The following is a 22,898-nucleotide window of genomic DNA, read 5'->3' as shown; positions in this document are numbered from 1 at the left end:
ATACCATCACCACCACCCTTCTTCGCTCCGCTCACTTGTCGAAGAATACTTATCAACCACTACCACCACTACTACTTACCCCCCCATCATGGCCAATTACCTCTCTCCCCCGGAGAGAAGCGTACGAAGATTCATGAAAAGAAGGGGATCTGAGGAAATAGACTTCTCGATCCCCCTCTTTGTTTGTTCGATTTGATTCTTGCTTTTTTGATGTTGTTTGTTGCAAAGGATTTATTTTTGGACTCCCTTTGCATCATGTCCTGGCCCGCCTCTCGGAAAGAAAACCTCTGTATTTTGTCGAAATAAGAAAAAACAATTCATCCTTATATCATGAACTTCTGCCTCTCATCGTGTAGTGACGTCTTGGTCGGAACCACCCCCGTGTCCTGCCTTGTCATCTGTCCCATGCTCTATCCGATTCTGTCTTCTGGCACCAATTCGGAAGTTTCCAAGGACCATGAACATGTCGTGCAGTAAATGCTGTATACGAATGTCTATATGTCAAGACGGGGTATCAGGGAGATCTGTGAAAAAGAGATCTTTCTGAAATCGAAAGCACCGCCGATCACATACATATATCCACATTCCATTGGGCGGGGGAAAGCGAGGCAGAGCATTCTCCTCTACCTGTCACTCAACTCTTCTCACTCCTTTGCCGCAAAACGTGGAAGTCTACCACAGACCTCCTCCCACGTCTCCACACCCCCGACGAGATTCTTCACCGCGGCCACAACAGCCTCCTGACCGCCGCGGACCTGCCGGGTGCTGTCGCGCTCGCGCAGCGTCACGGAGCCGTCCCTGACCGTCTCGAAATCCACCGTGATGCCCAAGGGTGTGCCCAGTTCGTCGTTCCGCGCTCGAGTCGTCCACGCGGGTCGGGATGCCGAGTTTGCGGAGGGACTGTGAGAGATGACGCACGATGGGCGCGAAGTCGAGTTGCGTGGATAGCGGGACGATCAGGACTTTGGTGGGAGCGACTGATAGTGGCAGGGAGAGGACCTGGAAGAGATCTTAGTGGAAAGGAAAGAAAACCATGGAATTGAGGGAGATTTCGGTTTTCTTGGGGTACATCAAACGAGTGATCAATGATAGGTGATGGTGGGAGGAACTTACCGCGCGGGCTACGTCGTCGGGCCGGTGCCAGTATACGTGTTCCAGTAGACTGTAGAGGATTCGACCGATGCCGAAAGAAGGTTCGATTACATTTGGGACATACTCCCGGACGTTCTCGACGCGAGTGCTCTGCTCGATTTTCACGATTGCACGGTCCAACACCACGTCTTCTCGGCTAGGTAAGGTGATAGTGATTCGTTCGGCATCTACGAGCGTCGAGGCCAACACGGCAAGGGCTGGTTGATCCTTCGAATTTATCGCTTCCTCGACGGCTTTCGCTGCCGATCGAAATGTCTTACCAAGCGCCTTTTTGTCAAACTTGGCTTGCCATTCGGTCACGATCTTGGGCTCTGCGAGCGGCTCTCGCACCAGCAGCTTCTCCTCGGTGCGGCGCATATGGACTGTCAGGTCGTAGGCACTTCGATCGGCGCAGCCGACGCACTCTATCCAACTATAGCTGGTCAGAAGTTCTGCATCCCAGCAATCACAGGCATAATGGGCCATTTCGTTCGGCAAATGTTGGCGGAAGCGAAGCTTCGTCTCGTCGACACCGATGCTGAGCAGGAAAGAATGAATGCGAGCTAGGAAGTAACCCAATGTCTCGTTGTCTACGATCCTCTCTTTAACTGCTTCGCCAATGGACCGTACCTGAACCTTGGTGTTGCCGGAAAGCTGAGTTTCGCGATCGAGTAGCGGGAGCCTGACATGAGATACTTCATCGAAGCGCCCGTGTCGTTTCGCGCCTTCGGGATCGACATAGTGCTCGATCTCAGCCATCAGGAATTCCCGGACTCGTAGGAGACCAGATCGCGGAGAGATCTCATTCCGATATGACTTGCCGATCGAAGCAGATGCAAAGGGCATTGAGTTGTTGTTGTACTCGAGCAATTTGCGGAAATTCAGGAATTGACCTTGTGCTGTCTCAGGGCGAAGGTAAACTGGCGCGGCGGCGCTTGGGCCGATGCTAGACTTGAACATGAGGTTGAAGGGCACGGGTGGAGAGACCTTGTTGTTGGTGTCAGGATGTCTGATGTCGAGCTTCTCAATCAATGTGCCCATTTCTGGACCATCGTAGTTGTCGATCTTTGCGAGGATCTCTTCGTATTCGACCACTGTCGCATCGCTCAACACCTTGCTAGTATCTTTCTTTGTATCGTAGTCCCTCGAATCGGCAGGCTGCGTGGCGGCATGATTGCTCAATCGTTTCTGCAGCACCGCTTCAATGAGGTGGTCTGCTCGAATGTGATCGCCCTTCACTACATCGCGGCACATCCAATCTTCGAATCGATCGACGTGGCCACTGGTCTTGAAGACGTCCTCGGGCGTAAGGACAGTACAGTCGACCTCGGGCATGTTCTCCTCTAGCACGAAGTGTTTGCGCCAGAGATCGACGATGTTTGCCTGTAGAGCACAGCCTGGTGGACCATAGTCGTACAGACCGCGGTTGTCACCGGTGAAGTTGCTTGCATTACGATAGACCTCGAAGGCTTCCGTGAAGAACAATCTTCGCTTGATCACGGCATCGAACGCTGTGCGCTCGAAAGCTTGTCCAGTGCGTGTCGTTGTGGCCATACTGCGAGATGTGATGCCAATCGTGGTTCGACAAAATTATTCGCTCGGCTGCGAAATCTTGAACAAGTCGGAATCATGTCGAGATGCGGTTATCGAAAACTGATGTGTATACCTCTGAGATCGGCATGACTCTGACCGTGACTCACGCGATTGACGACGCCGGTGCCGCGTTCATTGGGAATGTATTCGTTTACGATGCCCATCTTACCACTCGTGCTGCACACATCGCACACAATCGCGTGTAGCTCATCTAAATAGGCGATGTTTACTTAAATCAAATGAGCTTCGGAAGTACGATGGACTATTTCAGTGTCATCATAAAAGTGGTTGTTGCGAATTATACGCGTGCACGGATACATCTACACATCGCATCCCCAAATCGAGGAGATGTCCGTATGGCACAATTGTGTCTCCTGGTTGTAACGTGACATGGCCAGCAGCCCCTCAAGGATTTTGCCGACTTTTCAATAATCAATCATCTACTCCCATGCTTCAGACGGAGCCAGAATTACCAGCGGACGAGGCAAAAGGACATGTTGTAGCGCCTCAATCCGACCAGCATCAGGCAAAAGACGACGGGATTGAGAGCGTCCTTCCGAAGTTGTACCCAATACATCAAAGGGCGCGCTCATGCGAATTCGGCACATGCCGAGTGTTCCGGACACGCACATGTCGATTGCATGCTGCCATAGCCCAAAGATCTCCCTGAGCAAGATCAGTTGGTCGATACTCGAGAGAATCGCAGTGACAAGCTATGGGCCAGCATCGTGAGAACATTATCGCATCTCTATCGATTCGCGGAGTCCACAGGTCGCCGACGTAGCAGGAAGGCACTCGAGCTCTGATACCGGGAACCCAACTGGCTGAAAAATAAAGGCCATTCCATCACGACTTTACCTATAGGAATCGTAAATGCCTACGGTCATGCATTCGGTCTCTCAGTGATGATCAAGGCGGGGCAGGTCGTGAAGTTATTCTGTTTAATTTCGAGAGCGCTCTTAAGATGCTGTCTCTGCCGCGAGCAGTTCCTCTTTGGCTCGTAGCGTGATAAAGCCGAGAAGGCGATATACTGAAATAGCTCACTGACGATCTCATGTTCTAGTCCGTAAAGCTGTAATAAGGTCCAAAGCCCAAACTCCAAAATTGCAACCCGCCATTAAAGGACTATTGCAATGACCAGTCCTCACATTCGAAATTAGAATAGCAGCAGAACTCGTTACTCAAACCTTTGCTGTGCTTCGGTAGAAACGTTGTTGTTCGAACACCGAGCTGAGAATAGAGCCTGTGGATGATTTCGCCGCAACGTTCACCAGTGCAGCTGATGAAGCGTAAATCCTGATCGCCTCCCTTCGACCATGATTTCGCCAGGAAGCGAGCAGTCATGGCTGCTTTAGTCTGGCAATCCTCAGACAAGAATGGCGGGTCACAGATAATGCGGTCGAAACCGCTGCGGAGCTCGTTTGCCAGGCGGAGCGGTTGCTCGAAGTCGTAAAAGACAAAGTCTGTACCGAAGACCTCAAACCGTCGGTCAAATTCCAGCAAGCGCAACTTGAGCTTAAACGGCAAAGGTGTCTCAGACAAAATGTTGCGTATAGCAACATACACACTAGGTGCAGACACAACAGCGATCGCCGAGTCCTCTGTAACATCCTTTAAGAGCTGTTTTGCAAGCGTTCGTGCCGTTTCGTCCGTATACCAGAATTGACTTGCATTCCAATCCTCGCCGAACATGTCCATACTAAATTTTCCGGATCCGTTCTCGAAATTGGTCTCGGCTTCGCTTTTCAGCTTCTCAAATTGTTTAGCTTGTGTATCCTGGTCATCGCGAAACTCTTGCAGCAGTTTCAGGGTGTCAGCGGACAACTGGCTGCATGGCGCGTGAGTAAGAAGATGTTATGCTGCAAGGTCGTTTGCGATTTTGCGTACGGAACATCGTCGTCGCTATCCATTTTGCGTAGCAATCACGTCTGTATCTAAGACACAGCTGAGAAAATCCGATTATGAAATTGAGTCATTCATGCATAGTGCAACCTTGGAATGCGATGGAAATTTCATGATGCTCGTCATTTATCGATTGCTAAGGTGACGGCCACGTGACACGCTGGGCCAGCCGCGTGGCGCTTAACCCCGTTATCGTGGAATGGGCTCACATCATCGACACACCTGAGCAGCCCATCCTGGGTCACGCTCCCTGACTACGTGCACACCTCATCTCCTCTGTTCTACTATACCGCTTCTGTTTCTACGACTACTTTCGTACTTTATCTTGATACTTCTTTCACAACACTCTCTACTACCAGCAGTGCATATTGCCATATTCGCGCTCAACTTGGACACCACACAGGGAGTCATGAGCCGCTACGAGCGGGTAAGATCACATCACAGCCTTCGTCCCACCGCCTCCCAGTCCACGCGCCTTCCGCTATCATGAATGGTCACTCTAATACGTTCGTGCTCCAGGTCGCCGCAGATGAATCCGAGAATAGCCCGATACAGCATACTCATACGACCATCCCTAACTCGCCACCGCCTTCATTTCGGTCATATCCGTCCTCACGCCGCACATCGAGACATGATATCCGCCAAAGCGAGGAGGAGAGAGATTTAGACGATGCCTTCGATGCGCCGTCCGACGATGACGAGGCCGACCAAGACACCAGAGACCGACAGCGTCTTGTAAGAAATAACGACATATCATCACCGACGGACTCGAACGACGCGGCACAATCGAGCGATATGGAAAGGCCCGAGCAACCTAGGCGTACAGTGACTGCGTTGCCTACTTTCGTTTCTGCGTCTTCGAGCGGACGGCCTGCGGGCAGCGGTCACGGAAATGATGGCGTGTTCGCAAATTTGGCTGCGAAGCCGCACGTCGGCGAAGAGTTGGAGGAGAAGCCACCGGTAAGTCCAGCGACACTCAACCGCAACTTTGAAATAGAAAACTAATTTGTTCCCTGCAGACGTACGAGCAAGCTGCAGCTGATGCCACACCACCTTACTGGGAAACGACTGTTCTATCGCCATATCACATGACTGGCGATCCAAACGACGTATTTGTGGACGGCCTCTTGGTTGGGTCCATGTTCTCCTTCATTTGGAACGCTCTCATCTCTATGTCATTCCAGATCATCGGCTTCCTACTCACATATCTTCTACACACCACACACGCTGCAAAGCATGGCTCCCGGGCTGGTCTCGGCATCACATTGCTGCAATACGGCTTTCAAATGCGATATTCGGCAAGCCTTGCGCCAGCAGATCCTGGCAACGGATCGCCTGTGGACGGAGTACCGGATGATCCAAACTCTCACGATTTCAACCCGAGCGAAGTCACCAGCGCGACCTCAGCCGCATTGTCGGCCATGACGACTACCGATTGGCTGTCATACACTCTCATGATCGTGGGCTGGTTCATTCTCATCCGGGCGTTATCAGACTTCATGCGTGCTCGACGGCAGGAGGCTCTTGTCCGATCATCTCCTGATCGCGGCCTGGGTACGGCGGTTATCGCCGAGAACGAGAGACCAGAGTCTACCGTTTGAAAGGGTATTTTGGGTTTGAGGCTGCATAGGCGTTATGGCGTGTTCCTCGGATGGCAGGGATTGATACACGCCTGTCGCATGGAAAATGCTTCTTTTTAATTGTGCATTCTGCAGGTAATGATCACGGACACGATTTCAGTGCATTGCAACATAGTTTACTTCAATCATTCAAACACTTTTTATGTTTGCTATTGGTACATGTGCCCACTCCATTCATCGTACAAATCGCAGCAAAGTCGAGCGAGAGAGTGCTCTTGTAGCTTAAGACACCCAATGGTGACCAGGCCCTCTTTTTGTTGGGAGCTGCTGGCCCAGGAGGGTTGCTGGCAGAGGGATTCTCCAGTATCCGCCTATAACCCCTTACGCAGCACGTAGGCGTCCATCGGGGCGATTGCGCATCGCTATGGGATGTGCGATGCCTCATAGGACGCCTTGATAACCGCAGGGCAAGTGACATTCTTCTATGATAGACGGGGTCGCGCTGCAGGCAGTGCATGCGCTTTCTACCGAGCCTTAGGAATAGGTGGCTCGAGTCTCAAACAAGAGGGTGGCATCGCAGTTGGGAATGACCGCAGTGCAGACAGTCTCTCTGGTAGTTCATCCATGAATGATCGCTTCTCGCTTCACTGAAACCGGACCATATTCTGAAGTCTCTTGAGGAAATTTTGGAGCCATGTCCGGTTCGGCATCTCCTCTAGTTCGCGCTTGAGAACGTCATAATGCTGTGGATTGCTGTAGGGCCGTAGCAGGCTTTGTGGTAACTTCGTTTGATTGCTGAATCTGTTCCCCAAGAGTAGTTGTGCAGCTTTAATCTCCTTCTCCTCGTCTCGGAACGGAATTGGTGGGGTCTGCACGCGCTTCTCCAGGACCTTGCTGAAGTTGGTCTCTGGTCTCAGCACATCCTTTGGCCACTGTGCTAGGATGCGCGTGTAGTTGGCGGCGATTTGCTGTGGCAGATTGTTAGCTGCAGTCGCAAAGATAGTGTGGACGATTAACACTCACTACGCGTGACATTTTGCTCGTCTATTGGTCTGATGGTGTGATGTCTGATACTTGCTGTTCTCTCTTTCGGGCTGAGTTGTGTCAATGATATCTATCATTCATGTTCTTCGACTAAAACCGTCATAGATTCCATGAATGTGCCCCGGACTAAAAGGGTCTAGTGCCTCCGCGGCTAATGACCAAATGCGGAAAGATAATGGTGCTATGAACTGCTGGTACTCGTGCGACCGAGTAGTACTGAGTAAATTATTGCCCTTCAGGGCCGCAAACGTCGAATAAATTACAAACTTCCAATGAAGCACGATCATCGTTGTCGGCGGTCATAATCTGGTCGCGTGGTATGGGCTTGCGTCGGATGAACGATTGTAAAAGCCATCATGAAACGAACTTCCATCATCAAGGTTAGTTTGCAGTGTGCAACGATTGATGACAGTAACGCTAAGAACAGACTATAGGCATCTACTGCTCAAAACATCTGCATTTTTTGTTCATGTCGGCTCGATCCAGCATCCATCCTATTGCCCAATATCCCAAAGAGGCGTGTTTCGACATCGATAATTCCTAGGACTCTGTCACTCAGGTCAAATAATCCTTTACTTCGAACTCGTTTCCAAAGATCTCCGACAAGCCAGCGGACCAGCAGCTCAGAAGCATGGACGCCCGACCCGAACTCACCGTTGAGCGCGGCCGAGCAGAGGGAGAAGCATATGCGCATGGAGGCTCGAAGGCAGGAGGAGGCGGCGAGAAAGGCAGCAGTGGCACAGAATGTGAAGCGAAGCGTGGCAAACGCGGCGGTCGTACGAACAGCAAACTCGCCAGGGGCAAGCTTACCAATAGAGAAGACCAGTCAGCGCGAGAAAGGGGACGACAATGCGAGAAGACCGAGTGTTGCGGGTGCATTACAGAAGGCAGGGCGTACCAGGCAAAGCGCGGCGGACGTGCGAGCAGCGAATTCGCCAGTGGCCAGTCTACCAATACGCAAGACAGGTCGGAGCCGGAAAGATGAAGAGGATGCGAGAGTATCGCAGACGGCGGCAGCCCTACTGAAGGCACAGCGAACCATGCGAAACGCAACGATCGTGCGAGCATCAGATCAGCGGGAGAAAGACGAGGAGAAAGCGAGACGAGCGAGTACGGGTAGAGGGCAACAGGTAATCAGAGAAATTGCTCAGGACACAGTCGGGACTATGCAGAAAGGGACAGATCGCGGCCGTCATCCTGTACTGTCATCACGAACCGCTTCTCAAGTTACGCCGACCCCGAAGTCGACCTTTGCAGCGGAAGCGGCGCCACCAGTGCAGAAAGTAGCCAGACCAAGCTTCTCCGGTGCTTCTCAACCTATAGCACCTTCGTCAAGCATGGGTCTGGCATCAGGTTGGGGCTCAGGACACACGGAGACCAAGCAGGTGGTCTATGGAGACGCGCCACTCGAGCGAATATTGCCATCGTTCAAGCAGAGCGGGAATGTACCTCAGCAGCGCTTGAATGCGCCAGCGGGCCTACAGTCAATAAACGAACCCCGAGTGATTGAGCCATCAAATTCAGAATTCACGTACCAAGTGCCGAAGGTCCCACAAGCTACCCCCACAAATTCAACAGCCTCAACTACACTGGACGCAAAGTCACTCGAAGTTCCCTCGGCCCAGCAGATAACCCCTGAAGGCGATCGAAACTCCGATGGAAAGCCGTCTGTCTCGCAGCCTGAACGAGTGAACGACATCGTCCCTTCCGAAAATCCACAATCATCCAGAGGGGGGTCCGAGAGCACGAATGTCCCCCCACGATTCCGAGGCCGGCCGACCTCGAGCGGCACATTAAAGTCTGACAGGCCCGACAATTCCATGCTCCAGCATAGAGTTCCTGATAGTGAAATAAGGACCCGAAAACCACCAGTCTTCTCGCAGCCTCCACAAGGTGCTGATGCCAGGTTTTCTCGTGGCCCGGAGACATCGGGATGGGGTTCGGGAAGCACTTATGTCGCTCCAAGAGTCCAAGGTGAATCACAGTCAAATCGGCCAACCCGCAATGGTATACCTTCAGATCCAGTCGCGTCTGTAGCCTCTCCTGGCATTGGTGCAAAGCCGAGCAACAGGTCTACTACCTTTGTGCCCTTCAATGTGAGATCTCCAACCCAGCAAGGCAATCAGGACAGCGACGGTATTTATCGAACAGTCCTCGTGCGGAACGAAGACCTGAGATTCGACGAGCCAGCTGCTGCTGAAGATACGCCACCGAGTACATGGCAACATCTTCGCCAGAAATCTGCCAATGTACCGGAAGCGCAACGTAACGATCCTGCACGCGCCGATCCACATATGCAGCGCGACGATCATATTGAGCAGAATTTTCGGAAGCACGTCCTCGGTCGACCATCAGCGCCACCTGTTTATCAGCCGTCGACAGACACTTATAACAACTACGCGACAAAGTATGCACAGACCGACAGTTTGTCTCAACGCTGCGGGCGTTGTGGACAGGTTGGCCACATAGCCAGAGACTGTCCGCGAGATCAAGTAAGACGTGAGGAGCCAAGGCCAGCTCCTGCATATCCTCAAACTGCGTCGCGCAATGAAAGCCAGCTTGCCCAAGGTCGAGACGACGAAGCAGGCGAAGACCGCAGGGCAAAGACCACAAGGTTCGAAGCGTTTCGACCCAAGTGGAGTTCAGAAGAATCGGCTCCGACTCCTCGGGACTCATGGTCTGATGATCCGCCACGCGCTAGACGTGTTTCCTACGAGCACACAATGGGTAAATTGGATGACCGCGCCTCCGCTGAGGAACGTCCGCGCGGTCGCCGCGATAGGTGGGCAACCGATGTAGACGAGGATGATGGTGTCGTATCCGGAAAGACACGCAAAGATAACCGTCGAGACAGGTGGGCGCGTGACGCAGAAGAGGATGAGGCTGTCTCTGCGGGCTCAAAATTCTCCAACGCCAAATCCTCGCGCGCAGGCCGCTCGGACAGACGTGATAGATATGAACTGGACGAAGAGGATGATTCGGTAGCACTCCAGAAAGCTTCGAAGGGCTCTGATCGGAAAGGTGCACGTTCTTTCAGGGACGAAGATGACGAAAGCGCCGCGGACCGAGAAGAAGCGCGTGCCCGCAAGCAGGCCCGTCAAGCTGAGCGAGCAGCCCAAATGGCAAGCGAGCGAGCAGCCGCTCAGGCAGAACGTGAAGCACGAGCTGCCGCTAAAACGCTCACCGTGAGACTACCCGAATTTGTCAGTGTGCAAAATCTATCTCAAGCGTTGGGCGTTCGATACGAGCGATTCGTCGACAGGTTGGAAGAACTAGGCTACGAGGACATCTTCCCAGGCAAGATTTTCAATTCCGAAATCAGTGGCATGATCGCCTTGGAGTACAACTACGAACCAATCTTCGAGACTGGTGTGCATGAAGACGATGATCGTGATTTGAAGGCGCTGCCTACGTCCGAGGGAGAAAATCTCCCGCCTCGCCCCCCTGTGGTGACAATTATGGGACATGTCGACCACGGCAAGACGACCATCTTGGACTACATTCGCAAGAGCTCCGTGGCTGCCGGTGAGGCTGGTGGCATTACGCAGCACATCGGTGCTTTTAGTGTACCCATGACAAGCAGCGGCAAGACCATCACGTTCCTGGATACTCCGGGCCACGAAGCGTTCTTGGCCATGCGACAGCGTGGGGCCAACGTGACCGATATCGTCATTCTGGTTGTGGCAGCTGACGATAGCGTGAAGCCGCAAACCATCGAAGCCATCAGACATGCCCAGGCAGCCAAAGTGCCAATAATCGTCGCCGTGAACAAGATCGATAAAGAAGAGGCTGACATCGAGCGCTGCAAGCAAGATCTTGCTCGTCATGGGATAGAGATCGAAGACTACGGCGGTGATACGCAAGTCGTACCTGTCTCTGGAAAGACTGGCTTAGGCATGGACGTTCTGGAAGAAAATATTGTCACATTATCCGAAATCCTTGATCATCGCGCGACCGTCGATGGACAGGTGGAAGGATGGGTCATCGAAAGCTCCACCAAATTGTCCGGGCGAGTGGCAACTGTTCTCATTCGCCGTGGTACTTTGCGCGTCGGCGATATTATCGTTGCAGGCAAAACCTGGGCTCGTACTCGCACCCTCAAGAACGAAGCGGGCGAATCTTTAGAAGAGGTCGGACCTGGAATGCCTGTGGAGGTAGATGGTTGGAACGAACAACCTGCTGCTGGTGACGAAGTTTTACAAGCCCCGAACGAGCAGAAGGCGACAAGTGTGGTTGACTTCAGAATCGAGAAACAAGACAGAGAGCAGATTGCGAAAGATCTCGAAGTTATAAACGCCAATCGTCAAGAACAACAGATCAGACATGCGAAAGATAAGGCGGCAAAGGAAGAAGCACGCCGAAACGCCAACGCTGCCAAGCAAGCCGGAGTTGAAGTTGACGTTTCACAAAAGACCGAGACACAAGACGAGAACAAAGAACAACAATCAGGTCAACAGCTGATTCCTTTCATCATTAAAGCCGACGTGTCGGGTTCTGTGGAAGCCGTGTCTGCCTATGTTTTAGGAGTATCTCATCCACTGATCGCTCCAAAGATTCTGCATGCCGACGTTGGCGCAATTCACGAGTCGGACGTTGATCTGGCAGAAGCCTCAAAGGGCCATATCATCGCCTTCAACTTGCCGACCAGCAACGACATCCGGCGCGACGCTGAAACTAAAGGAGTCAAAATCTTGGAAAACAACATCATCTACAGAGTCCTGGACGACGTGAAGGCTGTCCTAGAAGCTGCATTGCCACCATTGATCACCCACAAGGTCACCGGCGAAGCCGAGATCGGTGCTTCTTTCAGTATCAACACCAAGGGCCGGAAGTACCAGAAAATCGCCGGATGCAAGATCCGAAACGGCTCCATCAAGAAGGGCAGCTATGTTCGCATCTTGCGTAACGGCGAGAAAATCTACGATGGTAAGTCGATCTCCATAAGGGCGATATACGCTGGCGCAAATTCGCTAACATGTTTTCTACAACAGGCACTATCACCTCGCTCAAGAACGTCAAGAAGGATGTCGAGGAGATGCGGAAGGGCAGCGAGTGCGGTATGGGCTTCAACAAGTGGGAGGAATTCGAGGTGGGCGATCAGATCCAGACCTACGACATCGTCAGTGAGAAGCGGTATATGTGAGTGTGATGCCAGCCAGGTCCACGACCTTGACGCCAGGCATCACTTCAAATTGTGCAGGTGGCTTGTCAAGTTATCTAGAATTCGTGGCCCTTCTTTCTTGTTCCCATTGGAGCTTGATTCTTTGCTCGAGAGCAACAAGCATTTTTATAGAGTTCCGAGCGCCATTAAAGGCTGAAATGAGCGGGATGCTCACTGTACGATGTATGTAGATAATATTGACATGTAATGGTACAGCATGTTGAGTGAATTGATCGTTGATCAGACAGGCTTCCGCAGATTGACACCACACCATAGCACTGGCGCCAGATTTGTGGCGCAATCGAACGTGAATAGGCTGATCAGCCATAGGACCACAAGTATCGGTATAGGCGCAAGCAGGATTTCCGTTCGACTTAAGTATGGAAGCGCTGTTTGGCGATTAGAATGAGTGGCAAACATTTCTTGCACAACAGTGTCTTACCATTATATCCGAGGAATGTGATGACGAAATAGTAGCTCCAGGCCATCAGGTACATGGTGTTTCCGAAAAGGTTTGAGACCCAATAGTCCTGCGCAATGAGTGGCAACAGCAAGAATTGCAGGACGTAGAGAAAAGTCCATACGGGTAGGAATGCTCGAATGGAGACCTGAAACCATGGTCAGCGTTGCACACGACAAAATAAATCCGCTGTGATGCCTTACATCGAAGCAATATCCAAACTCAAGGCCTTCTTCACCTCCACTCGGTGGCCCAAATAGCCCTTGTTTTCGCTTGCCCAGCACTCGACCGACCAGGAAGAACATCAGCGTAGCCACCAGGACAGAAAATCCGAGGAAGTGGCCGAGGACGAAGACCAAAGCTATCCGGATGGTCTGACCAACACCATTTGCATAAGCAAGGCCCCAGGCCAGTCCGGTCAGTAGGAAGAACAATGAAAGGAGGTATGTGAAGGCCGGATCCGGTCTATGATATGAGTTCTTGGTTTCTAGAAATTCACGTTGGCTTCATTCAAGTACTTCAGCTTTCGCGAGGAGCTTACGTTTCTGCTTCAAATCAGTCTGCTATCCTTGTAAAGTCAGCATAGTCAACTTACGTGATAGTAGATATTTCTGAATACTTTCTTCGGAGCAATGATTAAATGGGTCATCTCCCAAACGGCCTGTGACCTCTCTCAGCTAAAGTGTTTTCTCCAACGTCATTTCACACATACAGTCTCAAAGTCCATAGAAGTGAACTTGAACAGACGCCGGAAAAATGGCGGCAGTCGCATACTTCGTCGCTGTGAGGACATCTTGTTCTCGAAGATGTCTTGTCCAACCAATGGGTGGTTGGAAAGCGCTGTGTTCTTGGTACTTGTTGGCGGAGATGTGTAGCCGAAGACGTGAATCTGCTGAAGGTTTTACCCAAGGCCAAACTAGCCAAATATTCGCTCGAGCTGTTTATATGTTCCTGGTCACTCGTTCCGGTCGGCGCTGCGTGCAGCATACAATAAAGCTGTCCACAGACGGAATGTTCAGTACAAGCCACGCGAGCATTACTGTGACGCAAGTTTCTTGGTGAGCGAAACACCCGCGGAGCCGACTCTGCGGGAGTCTCCTTCCGCCTCCCGTAGCAAAATCCAGCGCTTCGTCATGAGCAACGCCTGATTTTATTCTGCGCAACCTTAAACTGTGGTTCGCATCATCATCCTCACATGCCTTCTTACTACATCCGCCTACACTTTTGAATTCGTTTATGACAACTTTTGTAAAGTCAACCTCGCGCTTACAGGACTGACGCTCCGGCCATCGAGTTTGATTTCACCGGCAATAGATCGCGGGACCGTCCTTCGGTCGCGCTGCGACAAACCATAGCTGCTTCAGGTGGAAGCTGACTGTAACACATTGACAAAACCCGACGCAACTCAACATGGCAGAAGAGTATGACCCGCTTGATCCTCCTACCTACGATGCGGCCGATGAAAGCTACGATCCCGATGACTACGACAACGCGGAGGAGCCCGGCGATGTGCCCGAGGAGGATGCGCGTGATGATGAGAGCGATTATGACCCGTCGAGTTTCGATGTAGGCGATCGTGACCAGCAGGCAGAGACCGCGACGCCTCAAGTAGCGCAAACTCTGGTCAATCCCGAAACAACTACACAACCTTCAAAAATCAAGACCAAAGCAGGCTTCATTGTGGATGAGAGTGATGATGAAAGAGACGATGAAAATGGGGCATCTTCAGCTCAGTTGAATGAGGCAGCGAGCGGTCGGACAGATTTGGGTGTCACTTCGTTGGCGGGAGCTCAGGATATTTCCTTACATAGTGCACCACAAGAGACTGTTGCATCAAGCAAAAGTATCAACGGGTCCACCACTGTTCCTGTGTCTACATCTGCTTCTCCTGTCCCTACTCCCTCTCTCCAATCTTCTGTGCCAACTCAGGGTAAGCCAACAACGCCATTGCCGCCGACCACACAAACATTACAACCAACAGCACCGACGTTGAGCACAGCAGCTTCCACAATTACTGCCCCAGCTCAGGCGCCCACATCATTACCTGCCAGACTCCCGCATGACAAGGTCGGCCAGCTTGAAGATCGGATCAAGGATGATCCAAAAGGTGATGCGACTGCTTGGACCAGTCTGATCGATCATTATCGTGAAAAGGGACAGCATGACTTTGCACGCAATGTTTATGAGCGATTCTTCAAAGTCTTTCCCTACGCTGTATGCATATCCTTTCTTTTGTTATCCTTTCCTAGCGTCTGATTAGCGGCTGAATCTCATTGGTACGCGCATGACAAACAAATATCTGACGCTGACCTTTTGTTTGCACAGGTTTCGACGTGGATCAAATATATTGAGATGGAGCGCGAGCTTGACGAGACCAACAATATTGTTGCTATTCTCAATGACTGCCTGACCAAGGTTCCCAATGTGCATTTATGGCAGTTGTACCTTGATCATGTGCGCCGCGCCTTACCACTAATGAATGACACCGACGGTAGGAACCGCGGACAGATTGCAGGCGCCTTCGAAGCAACTCTCGATAATGTGGGCATTGACCCGGATTCTGGATCATTGTGGCGCGAATACATCGATTTCCTCAAAGATGGACCTGGCACTATTGGTGGCACATCATGGCAAGATCTCCAAAAGGTCGACGTCTTGCGCAAGGCTTATCAACGAGCCTTCAAAATCCCACACTCCGAATTCGTCAAGATGTGGAAAGAATACGAGTCATTCGAAAGGACTGTTGGCCCTCAAATGGTCCGCAAGCATATTGCGGAGCAAAGTCCGCACTACATGCAGGCTCGAACAGCCAAGACCAGGCTGGATCAAATTTGTGAAGGTCTCGATCGATCATCAATGCCGCGTCTGCCTCCAATCCATGGCTGTGCGGGTGAAGATGAATTTGGCGACCAAGTGGACAGGTGGAGAGCATGGGTAGGATGGGAAAAGAACGAGGATCCGTTGGTCTTCCGTGGCACGGAAGACGAAGCATATCAGAAACGTGTGCTCTACGCGTACCGACAAGCGACAATGTTCCTCTGTTTCTACCCCGATATTTGGTTCGAGGCAGCTACATGGTGCTTCGCTCAGGGAGGAGAGAAGATGACATCCGAAGGCGAGGGCTTTCTGGATCGAGGTATCTCGGCGAACCCTGAATCGGTCCTCTTAGCACTCATGAAGGCTGATCGGGTCGAGTCCTCCTTGGAAACTGGGAACACAGATGATGTCCTCATCCGCAACGGAGAAAAGCTGGATATTCCATTCGAAGGTGTGCACACAGCATTGTACGCACTACGAACGAGAATGCAGGATCGGGACAAGCGATTAATCGCTCACATCCAAGATCATTTTGCAAGCCTGCCACCCAACGAGGATGCCATCCAGGAGCAGGACGAAGAAGACGCAGCCCATGGGACGAAGCTCACAGGCCACGAAGCAGCAATGAAGGTGCAAGTGGAGGCTGTGCGCCATGCATCTTCTGTCCAAATGGACAAACTAAAGCGGACCATCTCATCAGTATGGGTGGCGAAGATGCAAGCCTTCCGCCGAGTCCAAGGCCAGGGAAAACCTTCCAAGAAAGGGGAGGCTGCTTCCAACACTGTCAAGGGTTTCCGCGGTGTGTTTTCTGACTCTAGACCGCGAGGTATGCTGTCCAGCGATGTATACATCGCTTCAGCTCTAATGGAATGGAACTGCTACCGCGATCCCTCGGCAATCAAGATCTTCGAGCGCGGCATGAAGCTTTTCCCTAGCGACGAGACTTTTGTGCTGGAATACATCAAGCATTTGATTGCGGGCGGCGATCTGACCAATGCACGCGTTGTTTTTGAGTCAACAGTCAAGAAGATCGCAGATGCCCCTGACATGGCTCTTGAGCAGAAGAGACAGAAGAGCAGGCGTCTATTGGGCTACATGCATGAACATGAAAGCAAGTATGGTGACCTCGCTCAGATACACAAGGTTGAGAAGCGCATGAGGGAGCTCTACCCAGAGGAGCCCGACATCAGCCATTTCAGCCATCGCTACGCTTTACCTGATTTCGACGCCATCGACATCCAACTCATCATAAGCCCAACACAAGCGCTCCCTCGTCCAATGCACCCACAGCCGATCGTCCAATCCGCACCACCAAACAACAACAATGCCGAAGTCTCCACCTCCATCGAAGCGCCCGAAATACTCCTCGGTCCGAATGGACCCTACGTCGCCAGTCCGAAACGGCCGCTCGAGGACTCTGACAACGAGGCTCCTCAGCGCAAATTCCTACGCGCAGAGTCCCCACTGAAAGGCGCCGCGGGCATCCGCATCCAAAACAACAAAGCCAGCGCGCACGCCGCGAGCAACAGCATCGGCGGCAATTCCAACTCTGGCTTCGCCACCAAGACGTTCATCCCTCAATCATCGGCTCCAGCACCTCTGCCGCCTCGCATTGAGGCCTTGTTGCAGATGCTCCCGAACGCATCGAGTTACAATCAAGTCCGCCTAGACCCTGCGAAACTGGTCGCATTCCTCCCGTCGGTGTACGTGGATTACAACAAGGCCATGGCGACGAGACCCTGAGATTTATTGCTCGGTTGGACTTCTTGTCGATCCCGATTTATTTCACGCCCTGGTTGATCTCAGATATCCATCTTCATGTGGATTCTACAATTCGCACCGATGGTTTATTCGACAAGGCGATCCCGAGTGAAGATCCTCATGTACTTATACAATTGAATATCATAATTCACCCACTGATTTTCTCATGTAATTGTCATCGCAGTCTCGTAGTATCGTTCCTCAGAATTTTTTTACAGTCGTTCTCACGACGCATCAAGGTTGAATCTCTACCTAGTGCTCCATATGGTGAGGTATTTGGGGAATTGTATAGCAAGCACACTTCGAGAGCCTGCGATTGTAAGTAGCTCAATATTGAGAACGTGGAATGGAAATGCAAGTGATCGTCTAATAAAATCTTTTCTCCGATCACGACAGCCGACACTAATCTTGATACACAATCTTACACTCATCTGTTCTCCACGCTTTCGAACATTTTCTCGACACCCGAATGGCTTCAGCTGCTCGACTTCTCCCTCTCTGACCACTAGTCTCATCCCAAGAACCCAGCTGTATTCTTTTCTTCCAATCTAAAGGATCGCAATCGTAGATCGGAAATGAGCCATCTCTGGTAAAAGCGCATTTCTCAGAAAATAAGAGAGTGCGCTGTGACGGCAATCGCCATGTTCATTTGGCTCGACGTGTTGAGTGCCTGGTGTGCCGAAGCAGAGATCCGAACCCAATTTAGGCTTCCTTTCTTATGGTTGAGCGAGCCAGGCCCGTGTCTCGGAGGTGATGCTCAATTTGTCTGGTCGAGCGACACACCGTAGCGACACACCCAAGAATTTGGAGATCGACGAGTGCTTCTCGTCGGTGCTGGAAGAACGTGGAATGAGCGCATCATTCGAGGTGAGACTTAGGAACACAACCCGAGGAGTAGGCTGGCAATAAGTCGCCCATCTCTTCATATCACATCGACCTCATTTCACGGTGTCGTCTTCCTCCTTCTCCTCCTCTTCCTCTTGCATCTCCACCTCCACTGTCTTCCCCATCTTATCCACAACACCATTATCCGTCGTCAACCCCGCAGCAGCCTCCGCCTCCTTCTGACTATACGGCTCCTCCTGCAAAAGCTTCACCCGGCGACGGTGCGGCTTGCCCTTTTCATGCTTGCCAAAATTCAGATCCGACTCGAACCATTTGGCGCAGGGTGTGCAGTAGAACTGCCCGAAGCCGGGCAGCTCTTCGCGGGCTTTGGTCGCGACGAACTTTTCCAGATGCTTGGGCACGTTGATGTCACTGTGGATTTGGTCGAGGTCGCGGGTGTGTCGCCGGGTCTTTTTGACCGAGGCGGAGCCTCGGATTGCGGGCATTTTCGTTTGTGTTGTTGGACGGCTTCGAGGTGGTGGAAAAGCTGTTGCGCGTGCGGCAGGGTCTTGCGTGCTTAAGTTGTGTGGATCGTGAAACTTTTGATGCCCTCGCGAATGTGAGCACTCGATGCTAGACAAAAAAAAAAGCCCGCTTGTTGTTGAAGTTTGGGACGATCTCAGCGCATCACGAGTGGAAGCGAAAAAAATATGTGGAGCCCACGATAAGCGCGGCGATAAGGATATAGCGGGTGAAGTGCAGAATTCCAAAATTTCGCGGCATCTTCTGACGGACGCCAACCCTAGCATTGTAGCAAACCTTGGAACCCTGGGAACATTGAAATCTCGGAACATGGGAACGATCTCGGAGTGTTATGTCGGTTTGCGAAGATGCTACGATTGAAGACATGACAGGAGTTATGAAGACAATTTACCTCATTTTTAACGGGTCACCATTGAAAACATGACGTGATTGCCTCTTCTATGAAATGCGGACCTTTCTCCTCACCCAAGAGTGACATTGTTTGAATGCACACGAAGTTGGAGTGTTCACTCCGAGTTGAAGGTTGTTCAAATAACCCCGGGTCAGCTCTCGTCCTGGCATGCTTTCAGTCTCGGCACATCCTCAAATCGCCTTAGGCTGGCCAGACACTGAATGTGTGCCACCGTTATTCACTCAACGGCACCCACATATCGATAGCCGACACTGGTGACTTTCCCACACCCGACGTTACCTATGGACGCGGGAGGGCCATCGAGGAGCACATCACCGAAACCGGCCACCTCCCATCCCAATTCGCCACACTGCGATCCGTAGCCGAAGCAGACTGGCTTGCCCAACGTTGGGTATATCGCCCATGCGTATGCGATGGCGCCTCCGAGTTGATTTACAGCGTTGCAGCAATCGTAGGGAGTCGGGAAGTCGTCGAATAATAATGGGAGACCGACGGAGGCGCCGCTGGGGGCGACCGTGAGGAACTTGTAGTCCGTTCCGTTGGTCGAGTTGTGGTACACGTTGACTACATTGTTGGTAGCACAGGCGGCATAAACTGTCTTCGTGGGGGTAATTGTCTGTGTAGGGAGAGTCACGGTTGCGTATACGGTCTGAAGAAATGTGGTACTGGTGGATGGTCCAGTCACAGTCGTCGTCGTGGGACCGGTATATGTCTTGAGGAATGAGCTGAATCCGACGCCGTCGAAGGTGGTTTGGTCGAAGTCATACTCCGTACCCGAAAGCGTCGTCACTGCCGTCTTGGTGATCCTCGGGGCAGTCACGATTGATGTCTTGACGATGGTCGAGGTACATCGCGGCGCCAGTGCAACTACATCAGCTACTGCGTCCCGCTTGTTTATCCCTTCTCTATAGGCAGCATCGGGTAGGGAGCTTCTGATTGGGACAAAGCCCGATGGTGTCGGCGCGGTGACTGTGACCCTTGGAAGAAGGAATGTGGGAGTTTCCAATACTGTAGAAGTCGTGGTTGCCAAGGTAATATTGATCGGCGGCAAGGCTGAGTCGGGGTAGTACGTTTCTGGTGCGATTTGAGGCGCCGAAGTGAGATAGGCACCCAACACTGTAGTTGCAGCGCTGTTAACAGGATATGTGATTGTTGTCGGAGCAAGTATTTTGGTGGAGGTCACAGTGATGGTGACGGACAGGCATGAGCTTGGAGAGGAGGTCCGCGTGTATCCGACGGAGGTCGTACGTGTTTTGTAGACAGACGCTCTAGGTCGAACTGTGGTAGGCTTGAGAGTTGATGACAAGGCACCAGGAGACCGCTGGAAGATCTTTGGAAGGTTGAAAACATCGCCAAACGCGAATGACGCGCCACAGGCAAGCCACACTGCTGTGTGAATCCTCATGATGGGGATTGGAAAGATGTGAGAGTGTCATTCAACGGCGAGCTCAATCCGAAGTCCGCATGCTTGTATTTATACCTAAGACAGGTGCTATGCTGCTTGTCCAAATCCAGATATGTTCGATCGTTTCTCTTTGGATGACTTGCATGAAGTCCACCAAGTCCCTGGCTATCCCGCTAGATGCACCACTCGTGCGGGGACGACACATGGTCATCTTTATCCTTGTCGAATCCTGCGAGAATGCTCGAGAGTGCTGCGAAGACAATGAGGCGTCGACTACAATGTATCTGTGGAGTGACATGAGGTCGGATGGATGTGAGATCGACATCAGTCTTAACTCGAAATAGCTGAGAATCCTCTGGCTTTGGTGCTATATGCCCTAATTCGACCTCAAAGTACCTGTCTGTAACATTTTGCAGGTTTGCAGGCCGTACATAGATGCTCTGAGTTGGGAAGGGTGGGCGCATCCTCCAGTCCTGTGGCTTCCATGAACAGTCGATCCCTACGTAGTGGTATCAAGCTGGATGCTGGGATTGAACAAACAATGAGAATCGAAGATGTCACGTTTCAATGGCATTGTCAGTGAAGCGGAACTCGAAGCCTTTCGTAGAAGTGATTTCTCAGGCAGTCGTGGAAGAAAGCTTGCACGCAATAGTCACATCTGTGCTTCTGTGGAGTTTCAAAGAGCGGAAGCAGATATTTGTCACTGCCGGGTGTATGTAAATGGACAAGTCGATTGCCTCATGTTCATGGGTACCTTGCCTAGCAGGCCATATCCATTGATTGTTTTTTATTCCCGATGAGAAGGATCTTGCCCAGGCAAGTACGAGTACGAATCAGGGCTGTCTGGAAAGATGGCTACCCGAAAAGATGGCGGACCGGGATATGACAAGTGATGAATCGTGATTACAAAGTAACCTCTGGCTATTGGTCTTCGATCAGTTGTTGCAATCGTCGTGATTCCTCCTGTGTCAGCATCAAAAGCTGTGTCCAATGGAAGCTGCTTGCAGGGCAGAATATTGAAGATCAGCCAGCCTCGAGCGGGGATCTGGGGCGCCACATTCCAAACGTGGAAAAAAGGAATCTCTTATATTGACGAATGCTGGGTGACTGTGTGTGGTGTGAAGTACAGTAATAATATAACGTGCAGTTGGTGGATGGAATTCCGTCCGGGGCGGAGACTAGAAACAACAACATCTGGAGTCTGCCGGAGAGCAGTCTCCGAATAGGGTAGCGACTTTTTGCAGGATGTTTGCACTGGTGGATCGATGAGACGTGTGCCTACTTTAGTATGTTAGGCATGTAGGCCTCGTCGCCCTTTTTGAGATAACGCTTCACGTTGCCTAAGCTCATCAGTGTCTCTTCAAGATCGATTCCATCAAGATCAATGTGTTTGGCCAGCAGCGTCGGAGCTAACATACAAGATCTTTTGCTCTACTACGTGAACGAATTTTAAGATTGATCAAGCAACCTAGTACAGCATTACAAAGTCTTCAGCAACAGGCATTACCTCTCGTCTGATGATAGATGAAAAGCATGCAAGGCAAGCTCGCCAATTCGTGCTGCAATGCAACGTCGGTCCCCTTCATGCCTTCTCGCGGAATTGATCCCAAGATGCATAGATATGGACATGAACCCTAACCTCTCCATGGCTGCGAAACCCTGGAGAGTGAGTTGGGCTCACAGTCTCCTCATAACTTAAATCACAGACATACTTGGTCAACTAACCCTGGCACATGCCATCAGAAAATCGCCTCTTTGGTATGTTGCTTGGAAAGAGTAAAAGTATGCAGCCGGTTGCGAACGAAGTATACGACAGTAATGTGTTGATTGATCGTAGGTATCGTTGGTGTTCCTAGAGCATTCGCCTCGCGGCATATAAAATTCGTCGTGGAGGGTCGAAGTAGAGTTTGGCGCCAAACCACGCCTGCCCAGTAAGCGAACGAGGAAAATATGCAAGTGGTCTGGAGACCACATGCACGCGCAGCAACAACATTTTAGACACAATTGGGGCAGACTTTGACCGTTTACTACATCCCTTGTACTTGTTCGACTCATCTACCGAAAAATTGGCGAAGGTGCGGCAGTGTAAGATGATCTGTTCGCGAAGTATTTCGTACCCAGGTGTGCCTTCTGACATCGCGCTGACGACACCGAGTTCGCTTCCAGTGCCGCAGTACTCTTGCCGACATCGCTAGAGCGGGATTGTCGCGGGATTTTTGTTGATACATCCGCCTGAGTACACTGCGACCATTCACGTCTATCAA

At 51.5% G+C, this 22,898-nt stretch overlaps 9 protein-coding genes across 9 annotated transcripts; 3 read left to right on the top strand and 6 right to left on the bottom strand.

Annotated features, from left to right (window-relative positions):
- Positions 1 to 262: 262 nt before the first annotated feature.
- Positions 263 to 2,955, bottom strand: K489DRAFT_377319 (glycyl-tRNA synthetase). Its single transcript, XM_033604128.1, has 2 exons — positions 1,114 to 2,955; positions 263 to 999 (listed from the first exon to the last, which is right to left on the bottom strand). Exons 1-2 carry the CDS (start codon positions 2,683 to 2,685, stop codon positions 673 to 675), a joined length of 1,899 nt encoding a protein of 632 aa, XP_033461840.1. The 5' UTR covers positions 2,686 to 2,955; the 3' UTR covers positions 263 to 672.
- An 894-nt stretch (positions 2,956 to 3,849) lies between these two features.
- Positions 3,850 to 4,634, bottom strand: K489DRAFT_368040 (uncharacterized protein; the record flags this gene model as incomplete). The annotated part of the gene is made up of 2 exons (XM_033602917.1): positions 3,850 to 4,552; positions 4,612 to 4,634. 2 exons carry the CDS (start codon positions 4,632 to 4,634, stop codon positions 3,850 to 3,852), a joined length of 726 nt encoding a protein of 241 aa, XP_033461839.1.
- A 374-nt stretch (positions 4,635 to 5,008) lies between these two features.
- K489DRAFT_377318 (uncharacterized protein) lies at positions 5,009 to 6,419 on the top strand. Its single transcript, XM_033604127.1, has 3 exons — positions 5,009 to 5,053; positions 5,146 to 5,586; positions 5,646 to 6,419. Exons 1-3 carry the CDS (start codon positions 5,036 to 5,038, stop codon positions 6,225 to 6,227), a joined length of 1,041 nt encoding a protein of 346 aa, XP_033461838.1. The 5' UTR covers positions 5,009 to 5,035; the 3' UTR covers positions 6,228 to 6,419.
- Positions 6,420 to 6,850: 431 nt separating this feature from the next.
- On the bottom strand, positions 6,851 to 7,241 carry K489DRAFT_407551 (uncharacterized protein; the record flags this gene model as incomplete). The annotated part of the gene is made up of 2 exons (XM_033607382.1): positions 6,851 to 7,174; positions 7,230 to 7,241. The coding sequence occupies 2 exons, from the start codon at positions 7,239 to 7,241 to the stop codon at positions 6,851 to 6,853; spliced, it is 336 nt and encodes a 111-aa protein (XP_033461837.1).
- Positions 7,242 to 7,488: 247 nt separating this feature from the next.
- K489DRAFT_377317 (initiation factor 2) lies at positions 7,489 to 12,640 on the top strand. The gene is made up of 3 exons (XM_033604126.1): positions 7,489 to 7,630; positions 7,685 to 12,176; positions 12,242 to 12,640. Exons 1-3 carry the CDS (start codon positions 7,607 to 7,609, stop codon positions 12,391 to 12,393), a joined length of 4,668 nt encoding a protein of 1,555 aa, XP_033461836.1. The 5' UTR covers positions 7,489 to 7,606; the 3' UTR covers positions 12,394 to 12,640.
- An 11-nt stretch (positions 12,641 to 12,651) lies between these two features.
- K489DRAFT_351723 (UNC-50 family protein) lies at positions 12,652 to 13,893 on the bottom strand (the record flags this gene model as incomplete). Its single annotated transcript, XM_033602450.1, has 5 exons — positions 13,584 to 13,893; positions 13,463 to 13,532; positions 13,075 to 13,358; positions 12,854 to 13,019; positions 12,652 to 12,800 (listed from the first exon to the last, which is right to left on the bottom strand). The coding sequence occupies exons 1-5, from the start codon at positions 13,662 to 13,664 to the stop codon at positions 12,652 to 12,654; spliced, it is 750 nt and encodes a 249-aa protein (XP_033461835.1). The 5' UTR covers positions 13,665 to 13,893.
- Positions 13,894 to 14,281: 388 nt separating this feature from the next.
- On the top strand, positions 14,282 to 17,431 carry K489DRAFT_313727 (uncharacterized protein; the record flags this gene model as incomplete). The annotated part of the gene is made up of 2 exons (XM_033600962.1): positions 14,282 to 15,085; positions 15,197 to 17,431. The coding sequence occupies 2 exons, from the start codon at positions 14,282 to 14,284 to the stop codon at positions 17,429 to 17,431; spliced, it is 3,039 nt and encodes a 1,012-aa protein (XP_033461834.1).
- A 956-nt stretch (positions 17,432 to 18,387) lies between these two features.
- K489DRAFT_387009 (uncharacterized protein) lies at positions 18,388 to 18,780 on the bottom strand (the record flags this gene model as incomplete). The annotated part of the gene is made up of 1 exon (XM_033606279.1): positions 18,388 to 18,780. The coding sequence occupies one exon, from the start codon at positions 18,778 to 18,780 to the stop codon at positions 18,388 to 18,390; it is 393 nt and encodes a 130-aa protein (XP_033461833.1).
- A 666-nt stretch (positions 18,781 to 19,446) lies between these two features.
- On the bottom strand, positions 19,447 to 20,634 carry K489DRAFT_368033 (uncharacterized protein; the record flags this gene model as incomplete). The annotated part of the gene is made up of 1 exon (XM_033602916.1): positions 19,447 to 20,634. The coding sequence occupies one exon, from the start codon at positions 20,632 to 20,634 to the stop codon at positions 19,447 to 19,449; it is 1,188 nt and encodes a 395-aa protein (XP_033461832.1).
- Positions 20,635 to 22,898: the final 2,264 nt, after the last annotated feature.

This window comes from Dissoconium aciculare (assembly GCF_010015565.1).
Source record: "Dissoconium aciculare CBS 342.82 unplaced genomic scaffold K489scaffold_3, whole genome shotgun sequence".
NCBI lineage: Eukaryota > Fungi > Ascomycota > Dothideomycetes > Mycosphaerellales > Dissoconiaceae > Dissoconium > Dissoconium aciculare.
Note: the sequence above shows the minus strand (reverse complement) of the source record. Positions and strands in the feature narration are given on the sequence as shown.